We start from the raw sequence: 27,327 nt of genomic DNA, 5'->3' as shown, positions 1-27,327 counted from the left end.
AACTCAAATTTTTTGCTGCCACATCAACGGAAAACCCCAATAAAAGATGTAACTACCATTACATGCTCTCATGCGAGGTTATTACACCTATATAGCTAACGCTTCTCTGGACAGACTTGTACTAGTATTTCTGTTGCCGTAAAGAGCGTCCTTCCACAAGTATTGCAACAGCCGACGTCCTCTCAGCATAACAGCCGCTGCCTGGAGGATGACCCCCTTCGCCAAGAAATGTGTAGCAGTCATGGTGGAACTGGCCGTGTACCTGTGGTGCAACGCCACAAGGCTATTTTTCCACATGCTGTTCGTCTGGAGAAGTCCGAAGGCGCTACCAGCCGCGAAGGACGACCTTCTCCTGCGCTCAGCTGCTTCCCTCGCTGCCGCTATCAGAAAAGGAGAGGTGAGTTCGCATTGCGCTTAACGCATTTCTACATATCCCTCTTTTAACATAACAAAAAGGTTCCCCTTCTAGGACAAATTCATCGGCGGCGTTGGTATATGGTGGTGATTGGGACTTGGGAGGTGTGCGCAGATTGACCAGCGAGTTGTGTGACGCCACAAGTGCTAACCTCACCGGTCAAGATGGCGTCAGCAGAACAGCCTCGTTGTGATTGGAGGGTCAGATGGGAACCGGATCCGGGATCCTTTTATACTGAGACAGACACGCCATACTCCTGCTTGGCTAAGTGGTTAAATCGGGGCTTATAAACAGTAGTGAACAAAGTCAACTTTTTTCTCCGCGTAAGTCTTGAGCGTGAACCCAATAGGAAGGCAGCGTCACAGTTTTTGTTCAACATAATACCAAATTCATCCCCATAATAAATTACAGTTTATTCCCTCAGCAGATATTTTGTCATGAACCGCTTTTTGTACATGAAAGCACATAGGCGATATTGTGAGTTTTCATTGCTAAATGGGGCACCAATTAAAAATGACTTTTCGCTATACTGTACAGCCATTAGCACTTCGCGCGCAAGCCTTTATTTTTGAAGAGAGAGGGGAGGGGTGGGGGGAGGGGGGATCACTGCTTGACTAAACCGAGTCATAGAGTCCAGAAAATCGTCAATGATCGTGTATGTTTCCACACTTACAGCAGCTGGTCGAAATTCTCCACGTATCCCGTCGCTTTTTTTGTTCCTGAGACGACGGGTGGAGCCAGGAAACAAAACATTTAAAATTAATTCGAATTATGTGAGCAGACTGCCTTGGCCGCATCATAAGGTCCCCCCAGCTCTCCTGTCTTTAAGCCTCGCGGATTTTTAGCGCTCCAGGCGATGGGGGCCCTCGCCCCGGCAGACGCGGTTTTTGTTAATAATTTTTCACAAGCATCGAAGAATGCATCGGATCGTCGTTATGTTTAAAGTTCATCATTTCAAAGCAAATATTCTTGCGTCCCTATGTCTCCCCCATTTTTAAGGGTCCTTCCCTTTTCCCCATTTTTTGAAAGGCTCTAGCAACAGGCTAAAATGAAAATGATTTCCTATGTTGGCTCCCCTGATTGGTTCGTATAGGTCACCTCTGGACGGACGGACTGGCAAAGATCTACTGAAGAGTAATGTACGGATTTTGGAAAGTGACACTGCGGACGAATAAGCTATTCCATGCAGCGTAAGATGTCTCACGAAATGTGTTCACCATTTCACGTCTCGAGTCGATTTCTTTTGTTTTGGGGCTCGAATACAACGTGACCCCGAACGGTCTTCCCCGCCGAGCCAGCTCTCTCTCAAAGCCTTACCGTTCGCAACTCTTCACTCTTGATATCGCGATAATGACAGACTCGTGTAGTCTCTTATGAATATCGATCATTGCGGTTCAGCGAGAAATAGCGGAGCGACTTCTGCAGAAATTATTCTTTTTTTTTTCCCTATATGCCGTCTCAGAGCTTCCATAATAGAGTGATTTGCACACGGTGGTCCAGCATCTCTATTACCGAAGAAGCACTAGTGAGCCTGAAAAGTAGAGTGCGGATGAAACTGGAGGGATACGGCGGTGAAACAGAAAGGAGGGCGTGAGTATCAGGCCTAGAATGATTACCTTACAGCTAAGGCTTAACAAAAGCAATATCAACTATACTAAAGGAAGTAACACTTTGGAGGAGTTTCCCAATAAGCCTCCTTTACTTTCACCCAAAACAAGAACGTACATATTATTAGTGGTTAAAGGCGTTCTCCTTTCTTTCCCAAATACTGTTGCGTGCTAATAATCGTTGACCCGCAATTTCCCTTTTAATTCTTGCAGGTTAAAAGCGTTCAGCTGGTGTCAGCATATATCAGACGCATACGCGAGGTGCAGCCCATCATCAACGCCGTAGTGGAGGACCGCTTTGAAGAAGCGCTCAGGGAGGCTGCGGAAGCCGATCAGCTGGTGTCCTCTGGTAACATCAGTGCGTACCAATTGAGCCAGAAGAAACCGCTGCTGGGCCTGCCATTCAGCGTCAAAAACAGCATCGCAGTGAAAGGTGCAAAATTCCCCAAAGAAAAACGAAACTTCGTAATTCACTTGTCTATAAGGTAGTTAATATACAAAAAAAAAAAAATTCTCTGGGCGTGAACGCGGATAAATAGGCAACCGTCGAGAGACATCCTAAGCATAATTCATTTTAAGCTATTCTAGAGAAAAAGGAGAATCAGTGTAGTTCTTCAGGAAGATATTTCCCACTCCTTAGATGGGAGGGAGGGGAAACTGTCACTAATTATTATGTAGACGTTGTTTTATTTTAAGAGTAACGTTTTTTTTTTCTTTTCGACGTACTGTCAGACATCCTTAAAACAACTTTACAATCTCCGCTTGCTTTGCAATATGTGCCACCAGATATAAGAAAGAAAGAGAGAGAGAGAGAGATAGTGGACTGTAACCAAAAAGAAAGTGCTGCTCTCTCCCACACCACTAACGTATACCGAGAGTAGAGGAGTGAAAAAGGTTGCTTTATTATTAGCACAATATTAATCGCTGGTTGTGAAACATTAATTGAGTGATATATTACCTGCCGTTGTGCATGCATCTATAGCCGTTAGTTTTCATAGCACCGGATGTCCCTATTCGAGCCTTTCCTTCGACACAACTTTAAGGCACTCTAAGGAAACTCGTCCAGCACTGCCAAAATCCATATTCACCATATCTTATGATATCGATGCCGTGTTATTCCAGTTCCACACTCAGTCCTCGGAACTGAAATGACACGGCATCGACCTATTCGTTTGGATTTACGGCTGGATTCTTTCAGTGCATCAGCGTGTCTTGGAGGGAGCTATCTTACTTTACATTTGGCGCAAGATGGCTTAAATTTTTTTATGCGTCCTAAAACACGACACAGCAACTCCTTTTAACTTATTCTTTTTTCGCTAAACGCCTTTTGGGGAAGGGGGGGAGGCTGATTGACATTTGGCGCACCGTGTAGCTGCTTGCTCCGATTTCGATATCAACCTAGTTCCCGCTCAGCTCTCCCAAAACTGCTCCATCCTCCTTCAAAAATACCTGTGGAATACACCTCTTCAATTATAAGAAATGGTTAAACCTACGTTGGACCCACCGGGCGAGCGCGATTCTCTCCCTAATAACGAATGTGCTCAGCGCGCATCGTATGGAGTCGCTGTTGGCGGTGTACGGTAGTAACTGCTGATGCTTTCGCCAGAAAAAAAAAAAGTAAAGACCGCTTTCTCTTCAGCGTCTGACAATAGAAAGTGAGCTAAAATGCTGTGGCCCCGTAGTGGTGCCTATAGGTAACAATGTTGGTAAGCTTAAGATTTCGCCTCCATAAATACAGCTTAGAAATTAACCATTTTTGAAGTCGAGAAAGCAATAAGGAAACCTTACTTTCCCTTAAATAATGCCGGTTAAATGAACAAACTAATGATAACCTTAGCATGCTTGCTGCGTACAGACCTCTACCCACTGACTTAGGGCGGCAGTGGCTGCCAAACTTAATTTGGACGGCATACACGTTAAGCAGAGGTTAACCTTAGGAATGTTCACCAGTGCCAAGCGGCCACCCTATACTTCTGGCTTCTTTCGTGTGCATATCCCTACAAGAGTTTCATTGCCCCGTGCTTGTCCAACCTCCAGGCATGCGGCATGATGCCGGCTCTTTGGTCTGGAAAGGGCGGCGCGCCGATGAAGACGCCTCCTCGGTGGCCCTGTTGCGACAGGCTGGAGCCATTCCTCTGGTGCTCACCAACGTGCCCGAGATGTGCATGTGGGGAGAGTCCCACAACCTTGTGGATGGCACGACGTGTAACCCTCACGACACACGCCGTGTGCCCGGAGGAAGCAGCGGTGAGATATATGATGTGTTATTTCATCCTAACACCGTCGCCATTATTGCCTGCGAAGAAACATCTCGGCTATGCAAAAGGACTTGGGGACACTTTTACGTGAAGGGCTTGCACAGGATGACAGGTAGCGCACCACATGACGTTCGCAGTAAACATGCGTCGGTTTTTAACGCGTGCCACGTAAAAAAAAAATAATAATAATAGGGTGCGTCTTGTGGAGGTGCAGAGCTGCTTTCATGCTTACCAGTCAAGCTTCAAGCCAGATTGTACATGGTTGAGAAAAACGAGTAAAAATGTTGAAGATAATAGGACGGAGTCATGGCTTTCACACGATGGACGTTGGATTCGCCGGATATTACAACTCCGCTCCAGTCGCAAATCCACAGTTCGAATGAAAACAATTAACGGTTTATTCTGGGTCAGCACTTTGCCACGACACAACATGAGATGCCGCTGCGACGCGAATCACGCGGTCGATGCTCGCGACAGGGCAATCTTTTCATTAAAAATAAAAGGGGCCAGTGCTTTCACATGGCGTGACAAAACATAGTGGGGTGCGGATAGGGTGATGCGACGCGGAAAAAGAACTCCGAGTGGTATGCAAAATACATTGCTTCCCGCGTGCACCCCCAACTCACGAAAAAAAAAAAAAAAAAAAAAAAAAAAAGAACAGCTCAGGAGACACCGCTTCAGTCTTCATCCTGGTAACGCCGTCCGTGTAGATCAGAATGCCTCGTGCCGCTCACCGACAGCGCGACCGCGCCTCAGAGGGGCTCCTGCCGGAATCCACCGGTTCTATCAAGACATCTTGCCGCGCCGAGCACAGTGTCACGCGCCGCGATAAAATTTGCACATGCGCAGTTGGGCTGCCTCCGCGCGCACCAGAACTAGAATATAATCTACACACCGCCAGAACGGAGGGAAATGGGTGCGCGCAGTTTAAAAGGCTAAGGGAAGAGCCCCACAACAGCATCTTAGAATAGTTCATAGTTATTTCCCAAATAGTGTACAAAGCGCATCACATCATTTTTGTATGGCAGAATTACCTACTCGGTGCATGCGAAGGACAAACTTTGAAAGTAACAATTTTCTACACATCAATATGTTCATAACAATGTCTCAAAATACTGCCAGCTGCCTCACAAACATACGTGGCAAAATTACTTTTGGAATTAAATTACATTAGTAATTACTTTGCTGAAAATCACAGAAAAGTAATTAAATTACATTACTTATTACTGCTCCCCAAAAGTAATGAAATTGCAGTACAATTACTTCTACTGAGTAATTCAATTACATTGAATTTACTTTCTATTTCCATAAATGCAAAAACTAAGTAAAGCTATTAAGCAAAACAACAACTTATTCTCCAGAGTATTCTAGTTGACTATGTTCTGCTAAATTCTGTCTCCTTTTGCCAATCCGTAACTCTGGCTTCGGATTGCAGCACGTCGTTCCTGCTTTCGCGCACTCTACTTTGTTGTCTATTGAAGGAGTGATGGCGCACTTTAGTAAAAGTAATTTCGAGAGGAATTAATTACTTTGCTGCGAAATTACTACCAAAAAGTAATTCACTACATTACTAAATTACCAAACTGAAATAGTAATTCATTACATTACAAATTACCGGAAAAAGTAATTAAATTACAGTATTTCATTACTGCAATTCAATTACTGCCATGTCTGCTCACAAATGAAGGTTATGTACCACAAAGATAGAATTGTATTCGAAAAACGAAGTAGAGCGAAGTTATTACCATTTTTCCTGTGCAAGAATGATTATTTTAAAGAGCTGATTAATGAACGTCGAAAATGCAGGTGGCGAAAGCAGTCTTCTGGCTTCATCAGGCTCGCTGATGGGGCTGGGGACGGACGTCGCCGGGAGTGTGCGAATTCCGGCCGCCTACTGCGGGATCTTCGGCCACAAACCTACAGCTGGTAAATGCCGGCGATGTCTTCAGGGTGGTCGTTGTTACGTGTTTATTTGTTGATTCTTTCCTTGACTTGGTGCTCTGTGTTTCCTCTTGTTGCTGAAAGTTATTCTGCAAGCCTAAGCATGTCCGTTCAATCGCACTGCTAGTATAAAAATTGTTAAAAATGAAGTCATACATGGTGCCTCATTCAAGGATAGCGGCTCGAAGTTTCGTCTCAAGGTAGAAATTCGACGCTAAAGTTTCAGCAAGCGTGGTCGGACAACACAGGCCCAACCCCGCGGATTGTAACGTTACAACTTTTCTCTGGACAAGTCAGTAACCTGTAACTCAGAAGCGGGATACACTGTCAATGTGTGCTTTGGAAGCGTAATTTCTTTTCCAGGTCTACATATCGGCGCGCTAACTGTGAAAGGTTGGAATCGAAACAGTCTACCAATTTTACACTGACACAAAAATATGACAGTCGCTTCCAGGCAATAGCTGCTGCTCACATACTCCAAGCCAACTATGGTCTGTAAACATTGTCGTGTAACCAATTTCTTTCATGCATTAGTCTCTGCTTTGGAACTACTGATGTGCCCGTTTGCGTGAGAACACTCATCAGTCTTTTTCTCTGCATAGGTTGTTTACATCTTCTTTGCTATAACTTGCGCAAGTTTTTTGTTCCGATTTTGATTTAAGTACCTGTTCTGTTGAACCCTTTGTAAATATAGTGTTTAAGTGTTCGCACATCGACATCGTTTGGCTGGTCAATTTAAACTGCTTAGGCTTTCTTACATACTGCGTTTCCAGACGCGAGAAAAGCAAGCGCAAAAAAAAAGACAAACACAAGAAAAGCGACAGGACAACGCGCTTCCTGTCTCCTATCTCGCGTTTGTCTTTTTTTTGCGCTTGCTTTTCTCCCGTACGAACATGAACCGCGTTGTCCTCTCTCCTCTCTTGTGTTTGTCTTTTTTTTTGCGCTTACTTTTCTCCCGTGTGAACATGAACCAACTAGCCCAGCAACAAGTTTTCCTTCAGTATCTTTCCAGACGCGACAGGATTCTGTCATTGTAGTCTGGAAGTCGCAGCTGTTCCCAACCCTATATACGTGCAGGAGTGGTGCCAAACGACGGCCTGTTTCCAGACGTCAGACAAACTTTGGGAGAACCCTTTTGCGTTGGCCCCCTTACGAGGTTTTCGGAAGACCTCGTACTGCTCCTCAAAATTCTTGCCGGAGATGCTGCCCATCGACTCAGGTTAGATGATGAGGTGGGTATAACCAGCACGCGCAGATGTCATTGCAGAGATAAAGCTAAAGAGAGAGCGGAGAATGGCCGCCCCAGCGTTATAAAACTTCGTTATAAATTAGAAAGAATTACTTGACCTATTACGTGAGAAGCCGGTAGCGTCGTTCGTCGCCACCCGGCTATTGAGAAACTTTGTCATAAATGAAAAAGAATTACTTGACCGTGAGAAGCCGGTGGCGTCGTTCGTCGTGTTCGCGAGGTGGGGCTAAATATCCCAGTGATTAGTGATTGCAAGCCTGTGGAACTTTTGCCTGTGCTTGCAAGATCAACATGATAATATAGTGTATAGAGTGAAGCGTAGCAACGAAATGTACTGCGCATTGCGCCAACCAATGAACCCTACTACCCTGATTAACACTCATGGGCTTCGTGCCCGCCTTCTAAAACAAAATCATTTATTCATTCATTCATGACAAGAAAAATATGGTGACAGCATCAGGCTGGGAGTATGACGAACACAAGAAGCCAAATATCCGCGATGCATCACTGGATGCACCCAGACCCATCCGCGTCCGAGGCTACTGCCGCTTCAGAAAGTCGTTAGTCCGTATATACTTGCCACTGACCGACCTTCATGTGGCACCACTTTTCCCGACTTGCGTGCCAAATTTAGGTGTAACCGTCTGTACAAAAGCGTTCCGTATGGGTCATACAGTTTCTTGCGCCATACAGTATACGTGTGCCAAGATCGGGCCAATTTGCAACAGGGATTGAAGCCAATGACATACCTACCTCCATTTGGAATCTTTCAATGCGAGGTATCGTCGAATACAGCTCCTAAATGCTGCGTGAAGCCTGACAGTCTACGTGGAATGCGAAAACGTACGCCGAATACAATGCCAGCAGAAATATCTTTATTACATGTCGAAAACCCTACTATCACCGGCAGGCCTGTAATGCTTTCGCATTAATACGCGTCAGCAGTTAGGTGTCTTTGTCGAATTTTTGTTTGTCCGTTGCATTTTTCTTTTATGAAAGGCATTTTATCGCAATCTTCTATAGCATTTAATGCTAGTTTCCGAGGCAAAACTGATTTCCTTGGCACAATGCTCTCAACAGGACCTCAATAAACTTGCGAGACATGTTAATCAGTAACTTTCTTGGATAAAGTACAATAATGTTTTGTAGTGTAGTTGGCGCTTCATTGTAAACAGCAATTTGTAGCTGACTTTCAATTACATAACCACATCAGTTTATGAATTTCTAAAAGCGTTACTCTATTCAGGCATTGCGATGCAATTAATTCTGGCTTTTCGGGATCGTTTAAACCGAGACTAAGCGGCAGAAGAGAGCAAGCATCTACACCTGAGAGCATATGTAACTCGATGACATGCATGTTACTTGCTCTTTTTTTTTTCCTCCGAGAAATGGTGACATTGACGTGCACAAGACTGAGGGACGCTTATTATTACGGTGTGGCTGCCGTTCTTTTCAGCCAGACGGAAAGCAGTGCACAGAGTGAGAAACAAAGCGTCTTCAGGTGAGCCTGTTGCCTGTGCAGGCAAACCTGAAGACAGTCAGGGTGTACTTCACAGAAACCGAAGGAAGCCACTGCTTCAGTCGCGTCACGGGCGAGGCTCGCCGGGCTGTCAATAAGGTGAGTGCACTTATCTGCGCAGCTGTACAGACGTTGCAGTAATGCGATTCTATATACTTGTAAGAAGCTGGTGCATCCTAAGTATATGTATGTACAGTGTTTGGCAAAAGTTTAAAGACAACTAAAAGGAAGTACAAATAATCGTCTTAGCTTCAGGAGATTTGGAACGCTGGGAACACATTCCGAGCAATACGCTGTACCTCAAAGCAAACTTCTTGGAATCTTGACTTTTGACAAGGGCTGTACTTTCTTGTCATTATGACGGAATTTTTCGCGCAGCCAAGACACACACAAGAAAGACGACAACACAAGAGCTTACCCATCACAGTTTTTGTTACCCACAAGGTAGCAAAAAAACAACAACACAGACATCAGTCTTATCAGAGAAGGCGTTAAAGAAATTTCTGCTCAGCCTCAGAGCACTGCAGTTTCGGCATGTCGCTCATTCTAATTATTTTTTTTTTGTATTTTTTGCATCATTCCCAAAGTCGGTCATCCGCTATGTGCCCCGTCTGTCCAGTAAAGGATTTCTTGCAGGACATTTCATACGCGACGTTCGTGGTGCGCTTTATACGAAACGCTGACCATGCAAAACACCAACGTTGTGTATGAAAATTACTCCCCCCCCCCCTCCCCCTCTCCCTCCGTCCCACTTGCGCCTACGTTATCGAACGTGATGAGACATGGCAGATGGGAGGGCATGCAGGTCAAACGAACACGCACATTTAGATAATTACTTTAAACATTTTTTTAGACGCACATTTTGACATTTCGACAACATTTTAGACAATTATCTTTCAGCCATGAAATGACCACACAACTAAATTTTTCATTGGCCAACACCACAAATTTAATCACATCTATGAAAATATCCTCCTATTCTTTCCTTGGTCTCGGTGACTATTGGCTTTCTTTATTTCTCTCCCACAAGCATAAACATTACAAACACTCGTTAAATCAAACTTTCCTTTTAACGCATGAATACGCTTTGCATTTCGTTTTTGCAGGTCGTAACGCGTCTCAGAGAAGCACATGGTATAGAAGCTCGCCGCCTGCACGTGCCAGAGCTACAGTACGTTTTCATCACGTGGATGAAGACGCATGCCGCCGTAGCGCCCGGATCCCTGGCCGAATATTTCAGGCCTGGCGGCTTAAACGCGCTCGCCGAGCTTGTGCGCATCGTGCTGGGAGTCGGCCGCCACACCCTGGCAGCACTGTTGGCGTCCAAAATGTCTATGTTTCGATTCTCGTCCAGACAGGAAGCGGAAGCGTACCTCGCATCCGTGGACAGCATCCGGGACCGTTTAGAAGAGACGCTGGGAGAAGACGGCGTCCTCATACTGCCGGCCACCACGAGTACGGCTCCCTACCACGGTCAAGAGTTGTTGTTCACAGATTCGCCGAGCTTGACTGCCCTGTTCAACATTTTCAGGATGCCCGCGACGGCCTGTCCCGTCATGAAATCGGCAGACGGGCTGCCCCTTGCCGTCCAAGTGGTAGCGAAAAGGGGCAACGACCGCCTGTGCCTAGCCGTGGCTCGAGAGATTCAGGGGCAGTTCGGTGGCTGGCTTCAGCCGTAGGTTGGCATAGCGGGTAACATGTAAGTTGCTAAAATTATCGGGTTTCTGGCTTTTTCAGTAAGTGCAGAGCTCGGAAAGCTTGCATATGAAGCAACTTATATGAAATTTATCAGAACTAGGCAGCGACAACTCTACTGCAAAAATTTCAGCTCTGAAGTTTTATCTTCGATCTCGGTGAGCAAAGGACTTGCTTAATGGCACCATCTTCGTATATAGCAGTGATATAGTATATATTAATCAGGAGGGCAGCAGTTGCTTACGTAAAAATAAAAAAATACAGGGACACCTAATTACATTGTGTTAACAATGCGGTAACACTAGAAACTGCCAATACCTATACTCTTTGTTGTTGTTGTTGTTGTTGTTGTTGTTATTTACATTCCTTCATTGTTATGCTTGCGGACCCATACATGTATTCCTTTACGTGCACATTCAGACACCTCTTCATGTCGTATGACTTGTGATTAGAGGCTCCCATGAAGGCCCCTACAGGTGGCGACATGAACATAAGAGATATATCGAAACGCTTAGTTGTGATAGACAGCTCTGTACGATTCATTTATTCGTGCGCAGCATGTATCATAGCATTCGCATAGCGGGTGAGTACAATTCATGTTCATTTCAAGGAAGTGACGTCGCTTCCGGTTATACGTCTATTTCGATCACAATTCGTCCGCGGACGTCGCTTCCGGTGACAGAATTATACGACAAACGTCGCATTTAAACTTGAGAGCTCCGCTTTGCAGAAAACCCGGCCTTGTCGGCGTCAGCGTATATAGTAAGCGAAAATTCGCGGACATGACTCTGGCAGGTGGTAGTAGGCAGGTGACATGGCCGGGCGCTGATTGGTCGATGGCTTATGTGACGTCATGAGACCACGTGACATGGCTGAGTTAATTAGGATGGGAGCGTGCGATGGGAATAGAACCCTCCGGGACCCTTATTGGATACCGAGTCAGAGACGCTGTCATTGGCCTCGCAGGTATGCTCGTATGCGACTTGGTTAAAGTGGGACTTTATATCTATGTCAGGTCGTCTCTCACGTAATCTGCTAGTTTACGACTGTAAAGGAGCCCGTTTGTAACAATAGAGGTGCAAACTAAGAGATTAGTGATTAAGCGAGTAGCAACATACATATACGCGAATAAAGGTTCACGTACGGGCGCCATTAATTAACTTTAAGTGTCCCTGAAACGTGTTTCTTTTTTTTTTTTTTTTCGATGGGGTTCTGATGTTCTCGCAGGAAAAAACGAAAACTTTGAGTGTAGAAAATGGTCACCCGCTCTAGTCACGGGTAAAGTACAAAAATATGGTATCTCATACCATATCATCTGAGAAACAGTCAAAATTTGGATTTTCCGAATTTCAGTACTGGATCTCAGGTAAAGAGATTCATTCGCTTTGCTGTACCTGAAGAAGAATAGTCACGCTATCCATTTTTTTTTCTGTACTTTCACGCATATGCCCTCAGGAATATATATATATATACCTATATGTCGCCTGCACCGCCTAAGCTATAACGTATTAAAAGGCCCCTGAAATACTATACTTAGGATAAACTAATGCAAGCAATTCACAGAGATGGTCTTTGTGAGTGTTACATCTATCACTTATTTTTTCACTGTTACGCTTTACTGATAGACTTTAACCCTGCATTACAGATGCCGTTACTTGCGCGGTATTGTTAGAGATGAAAGCTCCCTAACCTTCGTTCTTTATTTGTTTTTAGTTCTCCTTGATGGTAAGAGGTGAAAATAAAAGAGTGGTTCAAATTAGCTCACCTAAAGTTATACAATTAATAAACAATTGCAATCAGCAGATTGTCATCGTTCATCGAGTTTTCAACAGGGGAGCCTGCCCAGGCAGCGCCAACCAGCGCCAACGAGAGGTTGATTTCACTGTGACATTGGAGATCCGTGACAATGGCATCGTTTCAACGATACGCTTGCCTAGATCGGTCTGACCCTCAATACCTTGTTTCCATCATAAACGTTTTATATTCCCGTTTACACTACTCAGAACCCTTATTCCGAGTTTCCGTCGTTTTCAGAAAGGTCGTTTTTACCGTTTTCGCCCTTACCCGATTGGTGGCAATCGAACTGAAATCCGGTTTAGATGTTTCCACCATCCAGGGGATTCGAAGTGTGGGCTAAATCGAACCTTCAGAAAATGACGCAAACTCGGTATACGGACTCAGATGTTGAATGTTTAGTACTTTCTAACCGGTGCTTGTAGTGAACTATACACAGATACACAGTGTGCTTTAGTTTGTGCAGTGACAAAGAGGCATCAGTTGATTTATCTTGGTTCTCTGAGATTTGCTCAGGGTCGCGTGCAGTGCGTATTAAGGGGTCCGTGTCATGTTAAGGTCTGCACTCTGCATCCGAGAGCATATATACTGCACCAATAAATCTCGAGTGAATCCGCGCAATTGTACATATTAAACAAAAGTAGCTGCAGGCCATCTACGAACTCCGAGTCTAGCATAGCACGTAATAGTTCTCGCCGGTCGACTACCTTCTGTGCGATGTCAGTGCACTTTAAAGAACCCCAGGTGGTCGAAATTTCTGGAGTCCTCCACTAAGGCGGCTCTCATAGCCTGAGTTGCTTTGGGACGTTAAACCCCACAAATCAACAAACCAACCAACCTTCGAGTTATTTTACCGAGACCCGTCGCGGTGATGCAGTGTAACCACTGCAAACGACTACTGTTCCCAAGGGTGTGGGATCGAATCCCGGCCGCGGCAGCCGCTTATTCGATGGAGACGAAAAGCTGCAGGCGGTCGTGTGCTGTACGATGTCAGTGCACGTTAAAGAACCCCAGACGGTCAAAATTTCCGGAGCCTTCCACTGTGCATGGCGTCTCTCATAGCCTAAGTCGCTTTGGGACGTTAAATCCCATGAACTGAACTAAACTTATTGTATCTAGAAGGGTCAAAAAGAAATTTCTTAATAAAAAAATCACAAGCATACAAAATAAATAAGGCATTTAACGAATTAGGTAAAAATAATTGCAGGGACCAGCGTGGTATGATGTGATGTCAACAGTATATATAGCATGCAGGAAGTTGGCTCGCGGTACTGCAAGTGTACAAGGTGCACCAGCTAAGCTGAACCAAGACATAACCCAAGCGTTCTTCTGAATTGAGCAGAAGTGAAAGTCGTTAAAATTTATATGATGTAACCCCAGTAGTTTTATTTCGGCGTATACGTGAATGATTAGTCGACATCAAAGAAAAGTTCTTTAGGTATAGGTCTAAACGCGGAGGTGGAAATAGGAAAGTTTTGGCAATCACAATTAAAATCGTCTGACCTGGTGCTTCCAATGAGGTAGCTCTTTTAATTCAGCGGAAATGAAAGCACACCAACTTTTAAAAGTGCCACGTGACAGCGCACTCTGGGTGCCGGAAATGCGCGGTGATTACACCGCTCTCATCCGGGGCTTCCTGAAACGGTAACAGATTCGTGCCTCCTGATTTGCTCAAATCTTCGCTTTTGCTGCTGGTTGCGAGATAAGCGTTGTTGCTGACAGCGCGCTTTTATGGCGCGTCGGCTACAACCGCTGGCGGTTATCTCCGATCCAGCAGCAACGCACACAATGGCTTCCGATACAGTTCCCTCAGTATAAATTATTTCACGATTTGCCCAAGCTATAAGTACAAGCGCTTGTAAACCCTTTCGGAAAACGGGAGTAAAGAGAAGGCTGTATTTTCATGACCACGAAGACACATATGACCCAGTCCAGTCTTGTAACAAGCTAGGTAAGTAACATCCAAAAGGCACCTTCTTAACATTTACAGTTAGGTGCATGCCTGATTTGAAATGAAGATGTGTAGCCGGCCGTTAGTAGTAGCCATATCAGTTCTTAGAATACCGAAAATACAGCTTTTCTCTATTCTGTGGTTTAAAAAACCCGCCTATCGCGCACATGCCCATTTCGAAAACCGAGAACCTTGAAACAACGTTCGACATTACCATATTTGAGCGTGAAGCGCAAAGTTCGTTTCATTCTAACGTTTCATCGATTTCGTTGCTAAATCCGGAACTCTGTGCTAACACCTTTGGTTCCAGCCTCGGTTTCTCTTCTTTGGACGCCTGCAGAGAACCGCAACTGTGTGCTATTCTAAAAAGCGCCATCATGCATTTCACCATGCGCGAACGCGAAGCCATATGGCCTGTTCAGCGGTTGGATGGAGCGTCCCCTTTGAAACGGGGTGGTAGCAGCTGCTATCATGCTAATTTTTTTCCCCTGTATCTTAATTATTATTTCAGATAGCCTAACTATACCATCATGATATTTATTGAATTTTTTTCTTTCTACATGACTAACATTGTCACTTTTCTGTTTTTAAGCCATCAATCTTCCAATCGTTTTTTGCTAGCTTCCACAAAGCCCAATTGACTGTAGCTCACCAAGCGATTAGCGCTAAGCAACTTCCGCTTTCGATTTAAGGTGCGTGGTTTGCATGCTGGCAGCTAGCATGTGGAATCACTCAATATGCAAAACGAAAATTACATCCCCATTGCTCTTGACCGGCCATCAAGGCAGCTGCGTCACAGTCTTTGCCAAACAATATTCCAGAAAAGATTTCAGGTGCTTTGCGAAACTGACATTTATTTTCGCCGTATATAAACGCAACACCAATACAATTACGTCCCCATCTGGCGCATCATAAACGAATTGGAAGATACAGGAAACGTAGGATACCTCAGCCGATGTGTACATTACAAAAAAAAAAAAAAAAAAAAAAAAAACAGGATATCGGGATATTGCACAAGACAAGCAACATATATAGACACAAAACAAAATGCATGACGCTAGATTTGCAGTCTGAAAATAATACACAACGCCGGCATTATATATTACAATGTTCAAATTACACTCCCGGCTCCTTCAGCAAAAGTATATACGCTCTAGTATTTAGTTTTAAATATAACCTGCAATCAGTCTTGGCCGGGTAATGTTCCGGAGGACGCAACATCGCCTTGAGCCTATATGCACACCCCACCCCACACTGGCAAGTGTTCTACGAACTTGCCAACAAAATTCCACCAGAAGCTCACATTTCACACTCAGCATTACCTTGTTCAGAATGCAAATATGCTGCAAGCCTAAGGTAACCTGAAAAACACACAGGTTCATGTTGAAGCCTGTCTAGCCTTCATTTCACGACGAAAATATAACACTCCTCAAAGTATTCGTAGCCGCAATGCACTTAGTTTCAATATAAAAATGGCTTCCTGATTATTTGCGTCCTTATAGCCTGGGTCGCTTTGAGACGTTGAACCTTATAAACCACGACACCTTAGCATACTATCATATTGTCAATTCGCCGGAATGTGAAAATATTCACAGATATCCAGGGACATTAATTTCATGCCCATGAGCACATTGTTCAGGTTGATTAACAGTTACATCGCGGTGAATATACATGATCTGTGCATTAAAACAGGAGAATTGGCGAGCTTAACCGTGAAAGCTCAACGGCCCTATTATATCGTTGGATGCGGAATGTTGTCCCGAGCCTCATGTATGTACTATACATATGCTGTTATTGTTGCACTACGGCACACAACAGCAGTTACCTAAATAGGCAGGGGAAACATCAGAAAGATGTAAAGGAATGAAATTATGAAGAGGGTCAATATATACTTTTGCGAATCTCCCATGCTCAACATTTTTTGCCACACATACAATACATATACATTATACCGGACGTCGAAGACCCCAACCAGTAATTCCCCAACGTTATTTTTTAGTTTCTAAACTGCAATGACAGCCAACTACGCGTTTCATTTGAGAAATATATTTCATTCATGGGCGGCAAAATCACACGGGCTGCCAACCAGACGCTCATAGGGAGAGATTGTGTGTGTGTGTGTGTGTGTGTGTGTGTGTGTGTGTGTGTGTGTGTGTGTGTGTGTGTGTGTGTGTGTGTGTGTGTGTGTGTGTGTGTGTGTGTGTGTGTGTGTGTGTGTGTGTGTGTGTGTGTGTGTGTGTGTGTGTGTGTGTGTGTGTGTGTGTGTGTGTGTGTGTGTGTGTGTGTGTGTGTGTGTGTGTGTGTGTGTGTGTGTGTGTGTGTGTGTGTGTGTGTGTGTGTGTGTGTGTGTGTGTGTGTGTGTGTGTGTGTGTGTGTGTGTGTGTGTGTGTGTGTGTGTGTGTGTGTGTGTGTGTGTGTGTGTGTGTGTGTGTGTGTGTGTGTGTGTGTGTGTGTGTGTGTGTGTGTGTGTGTGTGTGTGTGCGCGTGCGCGTGCGTTCGTGCGTGCGTGCGTGCGTGCGTGCGTGTTGGGAGCACTGAGAACAAATGCGCGGGTGTAGTGCATGTTTTTAGAAGCGACGAAGAGAATTATTCGCGTGCCACTTCCTAGTTTCCAAGCTTTTTAGGAAGACCTTAGCGTTGCCTTTTTCCTTGCCATTTTTTAAAGCGCATTCCCATGTCGTCAGTACGCGTGCGCAATGCGCGTTTTTACTGGCGCAGATTACTGAGTCTTCAGCGCACACGTTTCTGATTTTCCTGCTTTTTGGGAGTTTTTTTTTTTTTTTCGGCAGTCTTAAGAATTACGGCCCCGTACTCACTACTCGAAAAGGCTCATCTTCAACACGTTAGCGTATACTTTCCAAGCTCACCCCATTTTACCCGGCCAACACATATTACCCGAAAAAAGTTGTACATTGATGAAGGCCATAAAAAAAAACCAAAAAAAAAAAAAAAACGTCACAACCCGTAAAGCTCAGAGCGAAACCAGGCAAGACTAACCGCTAGGCAAAGCAAGTAAAGAGCTTTAGGCGTGGGCGCGCTCTTATCTAACTGCAGTGAGCGCCGACCGGCGAGTAGAGTCGTCAGCACTTCTTTCTAGAGCACTCGAACGGGCTGCTTTTGGCTGCACGCGCGGCGCCTACCAATGACGTCAGGCTTGAGATAGCTTGCATCTGAGCATGCGCCGCCACACTGCTTACTACTTTATCACTGTACCGGTTCACAACTGCGATCTTTAATGATCGCTGCTGAAGGCGCTGCCGGACGCGAAAACTAAGTCGAGATGAAACGTGTCGGAAAATTTTTGCAGGCTGCAACTTTTGAAATGTGGGAAATTTTCGAAACCCATTCATGGCATATAAAGGCATTGCTGAATTGCTGGCTCGGATGTGCCCAGCAATTAACTTGCGCATTGCAGAACGAGAAAGTCATCGTGCCAAGTTTTATCGCTGGCGCGTGCCGAAACTGTCCATATTAACGAGGCACGGTATTAATAATATATATATAGACTGTTTCAAGTGCAGCGTAGTTGAGCAAAAACGAAGTATTTTTCGTCTTGCTCTTGTTGAGAACTGCCGCAGTAGCCGGCGCCCATGCAGCCACTGGAGTCTCCGGATGTGTGTAGAGGGATCTCTCCCTGTGTCGGAACCGGCTGCAATTGAGTGAGAGAGTTACGTGTGTTAATAAAAAAAAAAAAAACCGCCAAGCTAATTGAAAAGCTGTAGTAAATGATTCAGAAACGACCATCAATGTATCGCTCGTTTCTTCACATAGGTGATGACATAATCATGCAAAATCCTGTAGAAATATATATGGCACCTTCGAGTGTAGGCCATACGAATCTTTTTGAGCGTCTGTGAATTTTTTTGTGTGTGAATTTTCACTGAAGAACTGAAGAATTCATTATCGCAATGCACCAGAGTTTTCTCCCAAGAGAAGGTGTATCTAAACACAGCGCGTTCTTCTCCGGTGTATGGTACGTCGTCCTCATTGCCCTTTTTACCCGCGTTTTTTTTTTTTTGTTTTGTTTTCGACATCAGATTCAATGTCACAATCGCGTCTTTGTCTTGGTAGCCTTAGCAGATCGCAAACATTGAGCATAATTTCAAAGAGCAATCGCTCTCCTAGTCAGATGCTACGCGCAATCACATTATTCAAACCACAAATAACCCGTTCAACGTTTGAGTTTTTTCCTGACGCGCGAAACTTTCGATCTCAGCGGAACCGGAAACAAGGTTATTTCCACTGAAATCATTCCTTTGGAAGCTTCCTGTACGGAGCCAAGTAATCAGCCGTGTGCCGTGACTTTGTGGGTGTTGCGTACTCCATACATGCAGCGTGCACGCTCATCTCTCCTACCATTCAAGAAGTTTTGCGGAAAACAAGCGAGGCGTCGAGCGGACTGTATACTCGAAACTGCCGTTGACCTATTGTTGTGTGATGTTTACAGCTGCGATCGATTTGATCATTAGGTGGGAAAACAAGGATCAATTTGGGACAGCTTTACATGGACAGGACTTTGCAGAGGTTCACGGATTGTATGTCACTCGCTAATATTTCACTAATAGCGCTAGCAGGCACAATTAGACAAAGGAAGCACCAATATTGTGTCCGTCGATGTTTGTGCTCACAAAGAACAAGAAGTTCTACATTGCAAGCGCTTAGACAGCAAACGAACAGAGCGATAGGAACAAGTACGCATACACAACAAACCTTGTCTGTATGCTTCCTTTTTTCTGTCCCTGTTCTTTTAGCGAAGTTCCTTTCATATACGTGCGCACTGCGCACTAACTAGCCCGCAAATGCGTTCTGTTGTTACGGTGACGGCGGGAACATTGCACCAGCGACTGCTCACCCAACACTGAAACGCAGTACGCGACAAGCCAGTATTTCTTCGCAGTTTTGTCCCAGCAACAGTATTCCATTACTATTTCAATGTAGGACATCCGCGTGGCACGGGTGCTTTATAACTTGATGTCTCGTATATATCTCCCAAGTCCGTCGCAGTTGGCCATCTGTCGAGCGTAACTCAACCAAATTGGTGAAGACAGGCTCAGCGACTATCTTGCAGAGGAGCCGTGCGGGGTCGCACTACGACACGCGTATTTCTTCGTCTTATATACATACATGGTGAAAACAAGGAGCATAGCGAAAATGAGACACGGGCAAAAAAAGTCACACGCTGGCCCAAACATCTGCTGCTGGCAATTTGTCGTAGCCAAGAACGCGGTCCGTCAAAAGCGGCACTATAGCACTCTCTCCATTTCGCTCTCCTCCTCCGTCCTCTTCACCCAACTGCCCGCAATGTCTCGTAAAACAAGTCTTAGTTTTGGAAGCGGACAGCCGCTGGCACTTTTTTTTTTTTTTTCCTATGTACTTCATCTAGCTACGGCCTTCCTCACTTTGCGGAGTCTGTTTCAAGAGGGGTCAGCGAAACTTGGGGTTCCACGAGAGGACCTCTAGACCTTCTAGATCAGGGCGTAAATTGTCAGCCGATGCCGCTGTCATCGCGCCTTCCGTCTCGAAAGTACCACGCATGCGTATTGGAGAATGCGGGAGCAGTTGTGCGGCTGGAGAAGAAGGGAAGGTCAGAGTGGAAGGGGGGCTGTCAGAGCGTAGCCCATCCGGAGGAGCACATACGCTTGGCATTGCAGGAGTTGAAAGATTTGCACGCTGCTTACTGAGGCTTTCCGCGTGTCTCGAACGCACTTGCAAACAGTTTAACGCCTTCTCGTCGGAGACGTATGTACGCCATTAACTGACAACATGTTCCGAGCTCTTCTGAAGGCGCAAGCGAGGGTGGTCTTCCTCGCGTTACGTCAGTCACCATCGCTTAGCATGTGGGGTACAGCACCCATATGTGCCTCCAAGAAATGGTGACATTTATGTGCTCTTTTCTCAAGACGAAATGTTACCTCGTGAACCACACGCAACGCATCGACCTTTTCGGCACATTTCCCAGTTAGGGCCTTCCGCGGTCTGTGCTCCATTACAAGATGGTTATTAATTTTTAATCAAGCACATAAAGAAGGCCACTATGCTGGCTTCAACATTTCACTCTCAGTAATAGAGGTTTTATTTACATTCGCCCTCTTGTATGAGAGCTGTACAACGCTCCGGTAGTATCGAGATCTGACAGACCTCATCCATACTATTGAAATTGTCACGGAAGAACAAGAAGTAAATTGTAAAATAACATACTATGGCGTAGTGACAAAAGGTAATTTGCAAAAAAAAAATGTTGGAAAAGAGTACGGGAATCAGGAACGAAAGAGAAAACTGAACTATAGGATCCACCGCCGCAACAGCCCCGTCAAGGAGAATGGGTCGACCTTCGGAGGTTTCATAGCAACGGTCAGGTACGCGTAATTCCCCCCCCCCCCTTTTTTTTTCTTTTTTTTTTTGCAAAATTCTGGCGACCCTATCATCCAAAGACACGTCCTCCCCGCGGTCCAAGTTAAAAAGGAAAATTAACTAAAATACGAAGTCTAGCCGGACGGCTGGGTTGTTTGGGGATTACTACGACCTTCTTATTTTCGCTGCTTTGGGGAGAAAATCGCAGATGAACCTTCACATTTGCGGATTACGCTCGAGAAATGACGCAAAGGCGGCCGCTTTCGGCAATTTTATGACAGGTTAGTCCCCCGAACATCTACTGGTGATGCCGCGGTAACCTATCCGCCGCGTGCAGGCGTTCTTTTTCTTTTTCTCGCCGTTGGGGATTGGTCAGGGTTCAGTGCATGTGTAAGAATTACATGATCCGAAATTATACTGCAGATATATAATTTATTAATTAGGAATTAGGGTTGCTAAAATAATTTGAAAAATTTTGTACAATGTATTTTTCCTCTTCCTCCTCCTCTCTCGCGATCCACCCCGGTGCGTGCCAAGCAACCATGCATGGTAAATGGCCGGCGGGTCGTTTTAATGTGCAATCATTCTTAGGCGATTCTCAGAGCAAATCCGTCTGCGGCACGGGCAGAGGCACATTATTTTTATTTACTTTTGGTCTGCCTCACCACAGTATATGTCCATAAACCACATAACTTGATCCTCACATATACACAAGTGCCACAGGACTTATTTGGGAGACCCCGCCGTGGTGGTGCAGTGGTTAGGGCGCTCGACTACTGTGCCCAAGGATGCGGGATCGAATCCCGGCCGCGGCGGCCGCTTTTCGATGGAGGCGAAAAGCCAGGCGCCCGTGTGCTGTGCGATGTCAGCGCACGTTAAAGAACCTCGAGTGGTCGAAATTTCCAGAGACCTCCACTACGGCGTCTCTCATAGCCTGAGTCGCTTTGGGACGTTAAACCCCACAAATCAATTCAAGCTAAGTTTATTTAGTGGATACAGTGATAATGCAAGTAGCAGTAATTCGATAGAAGGGGGATTTATCCGTCTCCGCATACAAACCTTAGCATGCACAGGCCACGGCGCTAAATAGGATCCAGACTTGATCCATTTTAAGCCACCCTGCAGGTTGCCATTTATCACTAACAGGGAATATAAACCCGCATGTCTACATTGCCAAAAATAGGCAACCCAAAGTCGTATATTATGGGGATGTGAGGTCAAACCTCCACCTTGTAGAACATTGCCAGCTCCCTATATAGAGTTCTGGTGCTGACGCAAGAGAAGACAACGAAGGAAGTTCTAGTTAAATGGCGCCACATTGAAGTTCAGTCGCCCACGGTTTACAAATCCTTTTGGCAATAAAGTTCTTTTTTCTCTCTCTCTCTCTGAGTTAATTATAGATAGTTAAGAGTAGGTAATAGATAATTCGTCATATTCAGACAAATACTGTAATAGAAGAGACAGGACGGGCGAGCGCCCGTCCTGTCTCTTCTTCACCTCCGTCCACGTCTGTTGCGCTGTTTTTTCTATCATGTTATTCAGACAAGCGTTAAATAGATAAAAGTTAATTATTTACACTAAATTGCCGTATTTTCTCGATTCTAACTACCGCTTTTGTCACGACCGTGATGACCAAATCGAGGGTGGATGCTAAATTCGAAAAATCTAAGATGAACCACCATTTTCTGAGTACAGTGAACACATGAATAAAGCACAAGCCGGAGATCCCGCCTAAAGACACTGGAACTCACGCCACGAACATCGCGCCACCTCGGGACTCGGGAGTGATTGGATTTACGAAGAAAAAGTACTAACCTGCTTAGTTGAGAGTTCATTACCATATATCCACGCCACGTGACGGTCAGCCACAAACCACATGACCGGCGATCTTTCGAGATCTTCGTGATTTTCGCGACTAGTTGATCAGATACGGCGATGTCATAATGTCACAAGATTACGATACCACTGCAAGGATATTCCAAACTGAGAATCAACCGAAAGTTGCTGTTTAATCCATCACTGAGCAACTAACTAGCCCGCACCTCAGCGGCTGAAAGTCGCGAATTTGGATGGCCACCACTTACTACAAGTTTTTCAAGGAATCGTTTAGCCCTGGCCAACCACTGAAAATTGGGGTCTGAAAAAAGTTCGATATAGGGAATCGCATTCCCTCTTTAGAGTGACCTTATATTTATTTGGCGATGCTGTAATAATTGCCGGTGGAAAGAAGATCAAGCGTGAGATGGAATGCGCACTTTCCTATTCTTTACAGCACTTCTTATTTTTTACGCGTCATAATAAATGTGCACCGGGTGTTTTCTCGGACATCTTAGCCATATATGCTCGTATATCGAGAGAAAACAAAGATGACATCGTTACAAACATCATTTGCGCAATCAGGAGCCTCTGGGTCTACCGTGCAGCAGTTATTATTGGTGTTATACCGAAAAAGGTTTTGTTTTTCCCGTCACGGGTGTCCCGGTTCCACTCTCTCAGAAGCTGCGGTTGAGCTGAGAGTCACCGACACTTTCCTCCCTCCTTACCCCCGCCTCCTACCTACTGAAGCAATGAATCTCGGCACACGCTGAAAGACACTTCCCACCCGTATTTTGCCGTACACGCCGATGTGCAAGCTTGAGGTACCAACGCCAGCCTTAGGGGTTCCCTTTAGCTTGCTTCCTATAGCTTGCAGCGAGAGTGTACGGGCGTCAGCGCCTTCACGCGGAGGTTGCGGCGAAGGCAGACGCAGGACCTTCTTCGCCATCTATGCCGGTGCTGTCAACGCGGACCCGTGGCGTGAACTGGGGAAGGAGAGAGGGGGTCGCGTGTGCATGCACGCTCTGGACCCTGCAGCAAGAAAACAGCTCCAAGAACCCCGCGTTTCCTGTTCTCCTTTTCTACCGGCAGAAAGGAGGACTGACGTTACTAAGCGTGCTACCAGGCGTGTAGCTGTCGTATATGCAAAGGCGCATCGCGTTAACGCATTCGCAAGCATTCTTGCAAATAGAGACCACCTTCACTGATTATGCAGAAATAACGGCGAAAAAGAAAGGTAGGATTTTTACGTAGTCAAACCGGAACGCGAGAAAGCTTTTGCGCACAGACGGAATTTGATGGAGGCAGTGACGTGCACGTGACGTGCTCATTGCCAGAGTGTGTTGCCGTTCTCACGCAGGGTAATCGACTGCGGTGATATGAAGCAAGAAAAAAAGTTGGCGATAGCTATGAGACTTTCCGAATTCGATCGCTCTCCGCGAATAATTCCTGGGTTCGAGTCCACTGCGATTCCAGCTTTTTCATTTTTTTTTCTACGGTCTAGTCGCGCATGCTTTCGCATTCAAAACAGCAGCAACAACTACGACGATAACTATAACGAAGCTCGTGAAAGGTGCAGTGACTGATATATGTCCGATGGTCTTCCACATAACGTTGCAGTTTTTCCTCTATGCCAATGAGTATATGTGAGATAACAGAGGAATGAATTAAGGCACGAGTTATTAAGCGACTACCTACGCGCATGCGCACGAACGAGTATCCAAAAGGGGAGCTGAGGATGCATGGGAGCCAATACTACCTTGTCGCACGCCGGAGCTGACGGGCACAATAGTGGCGTGAGTGTTCTTTCATCTTGCTTCCGTCGAATCTCTGCCGCTGCTGTCACTGAATGAAGACAAAACCCTCAACCTCATTTGCTGCAGCAGGAAGACATTGCATCCGTGCCGCCCTGGCGTGTCATATTGCCGCGAAACCTTCAAAACTGTATTTGTTGTTTTTTTAACAGCCGCCGGCATATGGCCTTATCACTCTGATTCTGGATCGCGTATCAGTTCCGTATTCTTTGTTTGTTAATGCTCGATGTCGCGACTCACACCTTTATCAGTTTCGTTGTAGCGCAAGATGCACCGAGATCTGCCCCGAAGATTCCGGCCACTCGCGTGTCTTTCTACAATGTTCCAGCTTGTGTTGGTAGCAATTGCGACGTAATCTAGATTGTTCTGAGCAGCCTTTAAATTGAGCGTTGGCGAGTGCGACGGGCAATTCTTTGTTCGACGATCGACGAGCACGTTTGTTGCTATCGCCGCCGCCGAGTTGCTTAGTTCTTTTGCGGGCGCAAGTCAGCCCAATAAAGAGTTTCTTCAGTGCAATCACCGACTCTTCATTTGTGCCATCGACCCTGGTCACCACCACGTGACAATATGAAGAGTACGTACGTTTCCTTCCCACGAATTTTGCCCGTTAATCCCGAATCTTCTCTTGCCTTTTGGCGTCTTGCGTTTTACAACATTTTTTCAGAAGGCCAAAGGCGTTATTCACGTTTCACGATGCAGCAGCGCGTGAAAAGCACGAAACACATAGGTTGAGAGCAAATTTAGGAAACGTATGCTTTCTCGCTCGAAATTCGAATGTCGTCTTTATAAACGGATTGCTTTAGTATATACAGTGAAACTCGGACTTGTTCCATTTAAAATTCCGGATTATTCGAGTTTTCTTTTTTTTTGCTTCTAACAACGTCTCATTTATTAAACCGCTTAGTACAATCCTAACCACGTTTTGGACGCCTTCGAATTTGAGCTATCGAAACTCGGCTCTATTGAGTCTATTCTCGTCTAAAGAAGATACTAATTCTTGCGCCCGAACATACACATTTTAATTTTTTTTTTTGGCTGGAAAAAAGATATTCACAAATAATGTACCTGCGTAGCGTCACTTCGGTCGAATGGATAAATGACTATGCATATAGCTTCGGCGTGCTACTTATAAAGCGAGCATTAAGGGTAACCGCTTCCACAGCCTGCGGGCGGCTTCATGGTGATTTTGTAAGTTTTTCCCTGTTTTAGACGTTATGCCGAAAATTAGTAAGCTGGAACCCACTTCAAAATAAGGGCGGTTAATCGGTGCGAGGGGCTAACTGCGTCTAATATAGATTTTGAAGCTTTTCCCTAGAAGTATAATTCTTGCTACATGACAAGCAAATGGCTGCGACTATACAGCTAATCCTCAAAATATAAATTTTTTCTTTAGTTCATTTCCAGCTTCAAGAGCAGAGGCCCAGCTTAGCAGCTTCGTTTGGTCCAAACTCATGAAAACACACGCCGAGTGCACCAAGTAATCTCAGTGCGGTTGTGCATGCCTGCGTCCGTGCAGAGGCACGGAACCCACAGTACTGAGGGCCCCGTCGATCAGTGCGCTGGCGTCGTTCAGGAGACCGGGCACGCGGAAAGGTTGTCACCCCCCGCCCTGCCTCCCCGCAGCTTGCACAGCAGCTTCCTTGCGCGATGCGGCGGGGCTGATTTCGGGCTTGTTTACCTAAGATGACCCCGTGCTGCTGCTGCAGCAGCTGACGTCACGCACAGACTCTTCTGCACGAAAGTGAGTGCCGAGGTCTATACTCGCAGGAGTTCTCTATTTTGAGGGTGATAAAGTTGCTTGAAGAGCCTCCGTAAGCTTAGAGCTTAGTGCTTTTTTTTTTTTTTCCCTCTTTGGTGCTTACTGTATCGTCTTCTTGACTTCGCCTAATTTTTTGCTGCTGTTTTGTCGGATAAGGTCGTTCTTCTTCGTCTGGCGTGGCGCTGCGTCTGCCTCGGGCACAGTTCACTTCTACTCCGCGCCTTCCTGTCCCTCATCTGTTGTTTCGGTGGTGTGCGCCATATTTCTGTGTGTCAACGCCACGTGGCGACATACCGGAACTTATGCGGTGCTTGTGCACGTTGCTCTGAATAAACCTTATAATACTGAGTGTGGCTGCCTTTCCTGCGAGAATTATGGCATCGTATTGGGTGTTGTGGCTCTTCGGCTGCGTTTTTTAATACTGCACCGAGCACGATTTGAAGGTATAGGTATATGGACTCAGTGTCGGGCAGGCACTTTTTGGATTAAAGTGGCATGCAGACACGCTATCGTCTACTGATAATTTGACGAGCAAATGTAAAACACTAAGTCCTAAAGTTAACTAACAGCCATAGTATATTCGCAACTCCAAAAAAAAAAAAGAAAAAAAAAAGGACGCGCCTATAACGACACGGCTCAACATAAACAAAGATGGCCGTCCCTATCCGGGTCCGCGGCAGCCTTTTGCCTGCATGCTCTTATTCGATTTCCAGGCTGTGGTGATAAACTCACGGTGCTTCGTCGAAGGCAACTGGGTTATAGTGAGCAGCCACTTCTGCATAATCGGACTGCAAAACCACATTGATGACCACGCCGGAATCACCGTCCTGTACAGCTCCGTGCATGGACGCATCCGGATTTCCGCGTGAGCCGCTCTATAGTCACCTTCGAGAGAAGATATTTCTTCAGAGTGTCCAAATGGTTCTGAGGCCAGTGCGCATACACTACAAGCTTTTATAAAAATTTTAAATCCCTATATAAGCATTTACGCAATGCTACAGGCAAGTTGCTTTGAGGTTTTATTGCGTAATGCAATACTACGCGAGGTTTCAGCCCGTCGCGTAAACCGGCAGCCACGTTTGACCTTTGACCTTTAGAGAAGAAGAAGAGGAGGAAGAAGAAGAAGAAGCTATGTAGGCTTTGCTTACCCAACCTACCG

The 27,327-nt window shown here is 45.5% G+C and overlaps 2 protein-coding genes across 2 annotated transcripts in view; both read left to right on the top strand.

Annotated features, from left to right (window-relative positions):
• The first annotated feature begins 208 nt into the window (after positions 1–208).
• LOC146197166 (fatty-acid amide hydrolase 2-A-like) lies at positions 209–11,196 on the top strand. The gene is made up of 7 exons (XM_084595979.1): positions 209–397; positions 2,236–2,455; positions 4,060–4,269; positions 6,087–6,206; positions 7,299–7,453; positions 8,993–9,088; positions 10,096–11,196. The coding sequence occupies exons 1-7, from the start codon at positions 209–211 to the stop codon at positions 10,666–10,668; spliced, it is 1,563 nt and encodes a 520-aa protein (XP_084452105.1). The 3' UTR covers positions 10,669–11,196.
• A 2,999-nt stretch (positions 11,197–14,195) lies between these two features.
• Positions 14,196–27,327, top strand: part of LOC146197165 (T-box transcription factor TBX1-like) — a 101,974-nt gene continuing 88,842 nt past the window's right edge. Inside the window, exon 1 of the mRNA XM_084598939.1 lies at positions 14,196–14,429. The gene's annotated coding sequence lies outside the window, so the exon portion shown is untranslated. The remainder of the gene's footprint in view (positions 14,430–27,327) is intronic.

Source organism: Amblyomma maculatum, chromosome 3 (genome assembly GCF_055883805.1).
Source record: "Amblyomma maculatum isolate TAMU_Amacu chromosome 3, ASM5588380v1, whole genome shotgun sequence".
Taxonomy (NCBI): domain Eukaryota; kingdom Metazoa; phylum Arthropoda; class Arachnida; order Ixodida; family Ixodidae; genus Amblyomma; species Amblyomma maculatum.
Note: the sequence above shows the minus strand (reverse complement) of the source record. Positions and strands in the feature narration are given on the sequence as shown.

Bases quoted from the DNA above. Each gene is read 5' to 3' on its own strand.
- LOC146197166 (XM_084595979.1), top strand. From the start codon at position 209: ATGACCCCCTTCGCCAAGAAATGTGTAGCAGTCATGGTGGAACTGGCC. The intron at 398-2,235 runs GTGAGTTCGCAT...TAATTCTTGCAG, and splicing joins CCGCTATCAGAAAAGGAGAG to GTTAAAAGCGTTCAGCTGGT. The intron at 2,456-4,059 runs GTGCAAAATTCC...TCCAACCTCCAG, and splicing joins AAACAGCATCGCAGTGAAAG to GCATGCGGCATGATGCCGGC.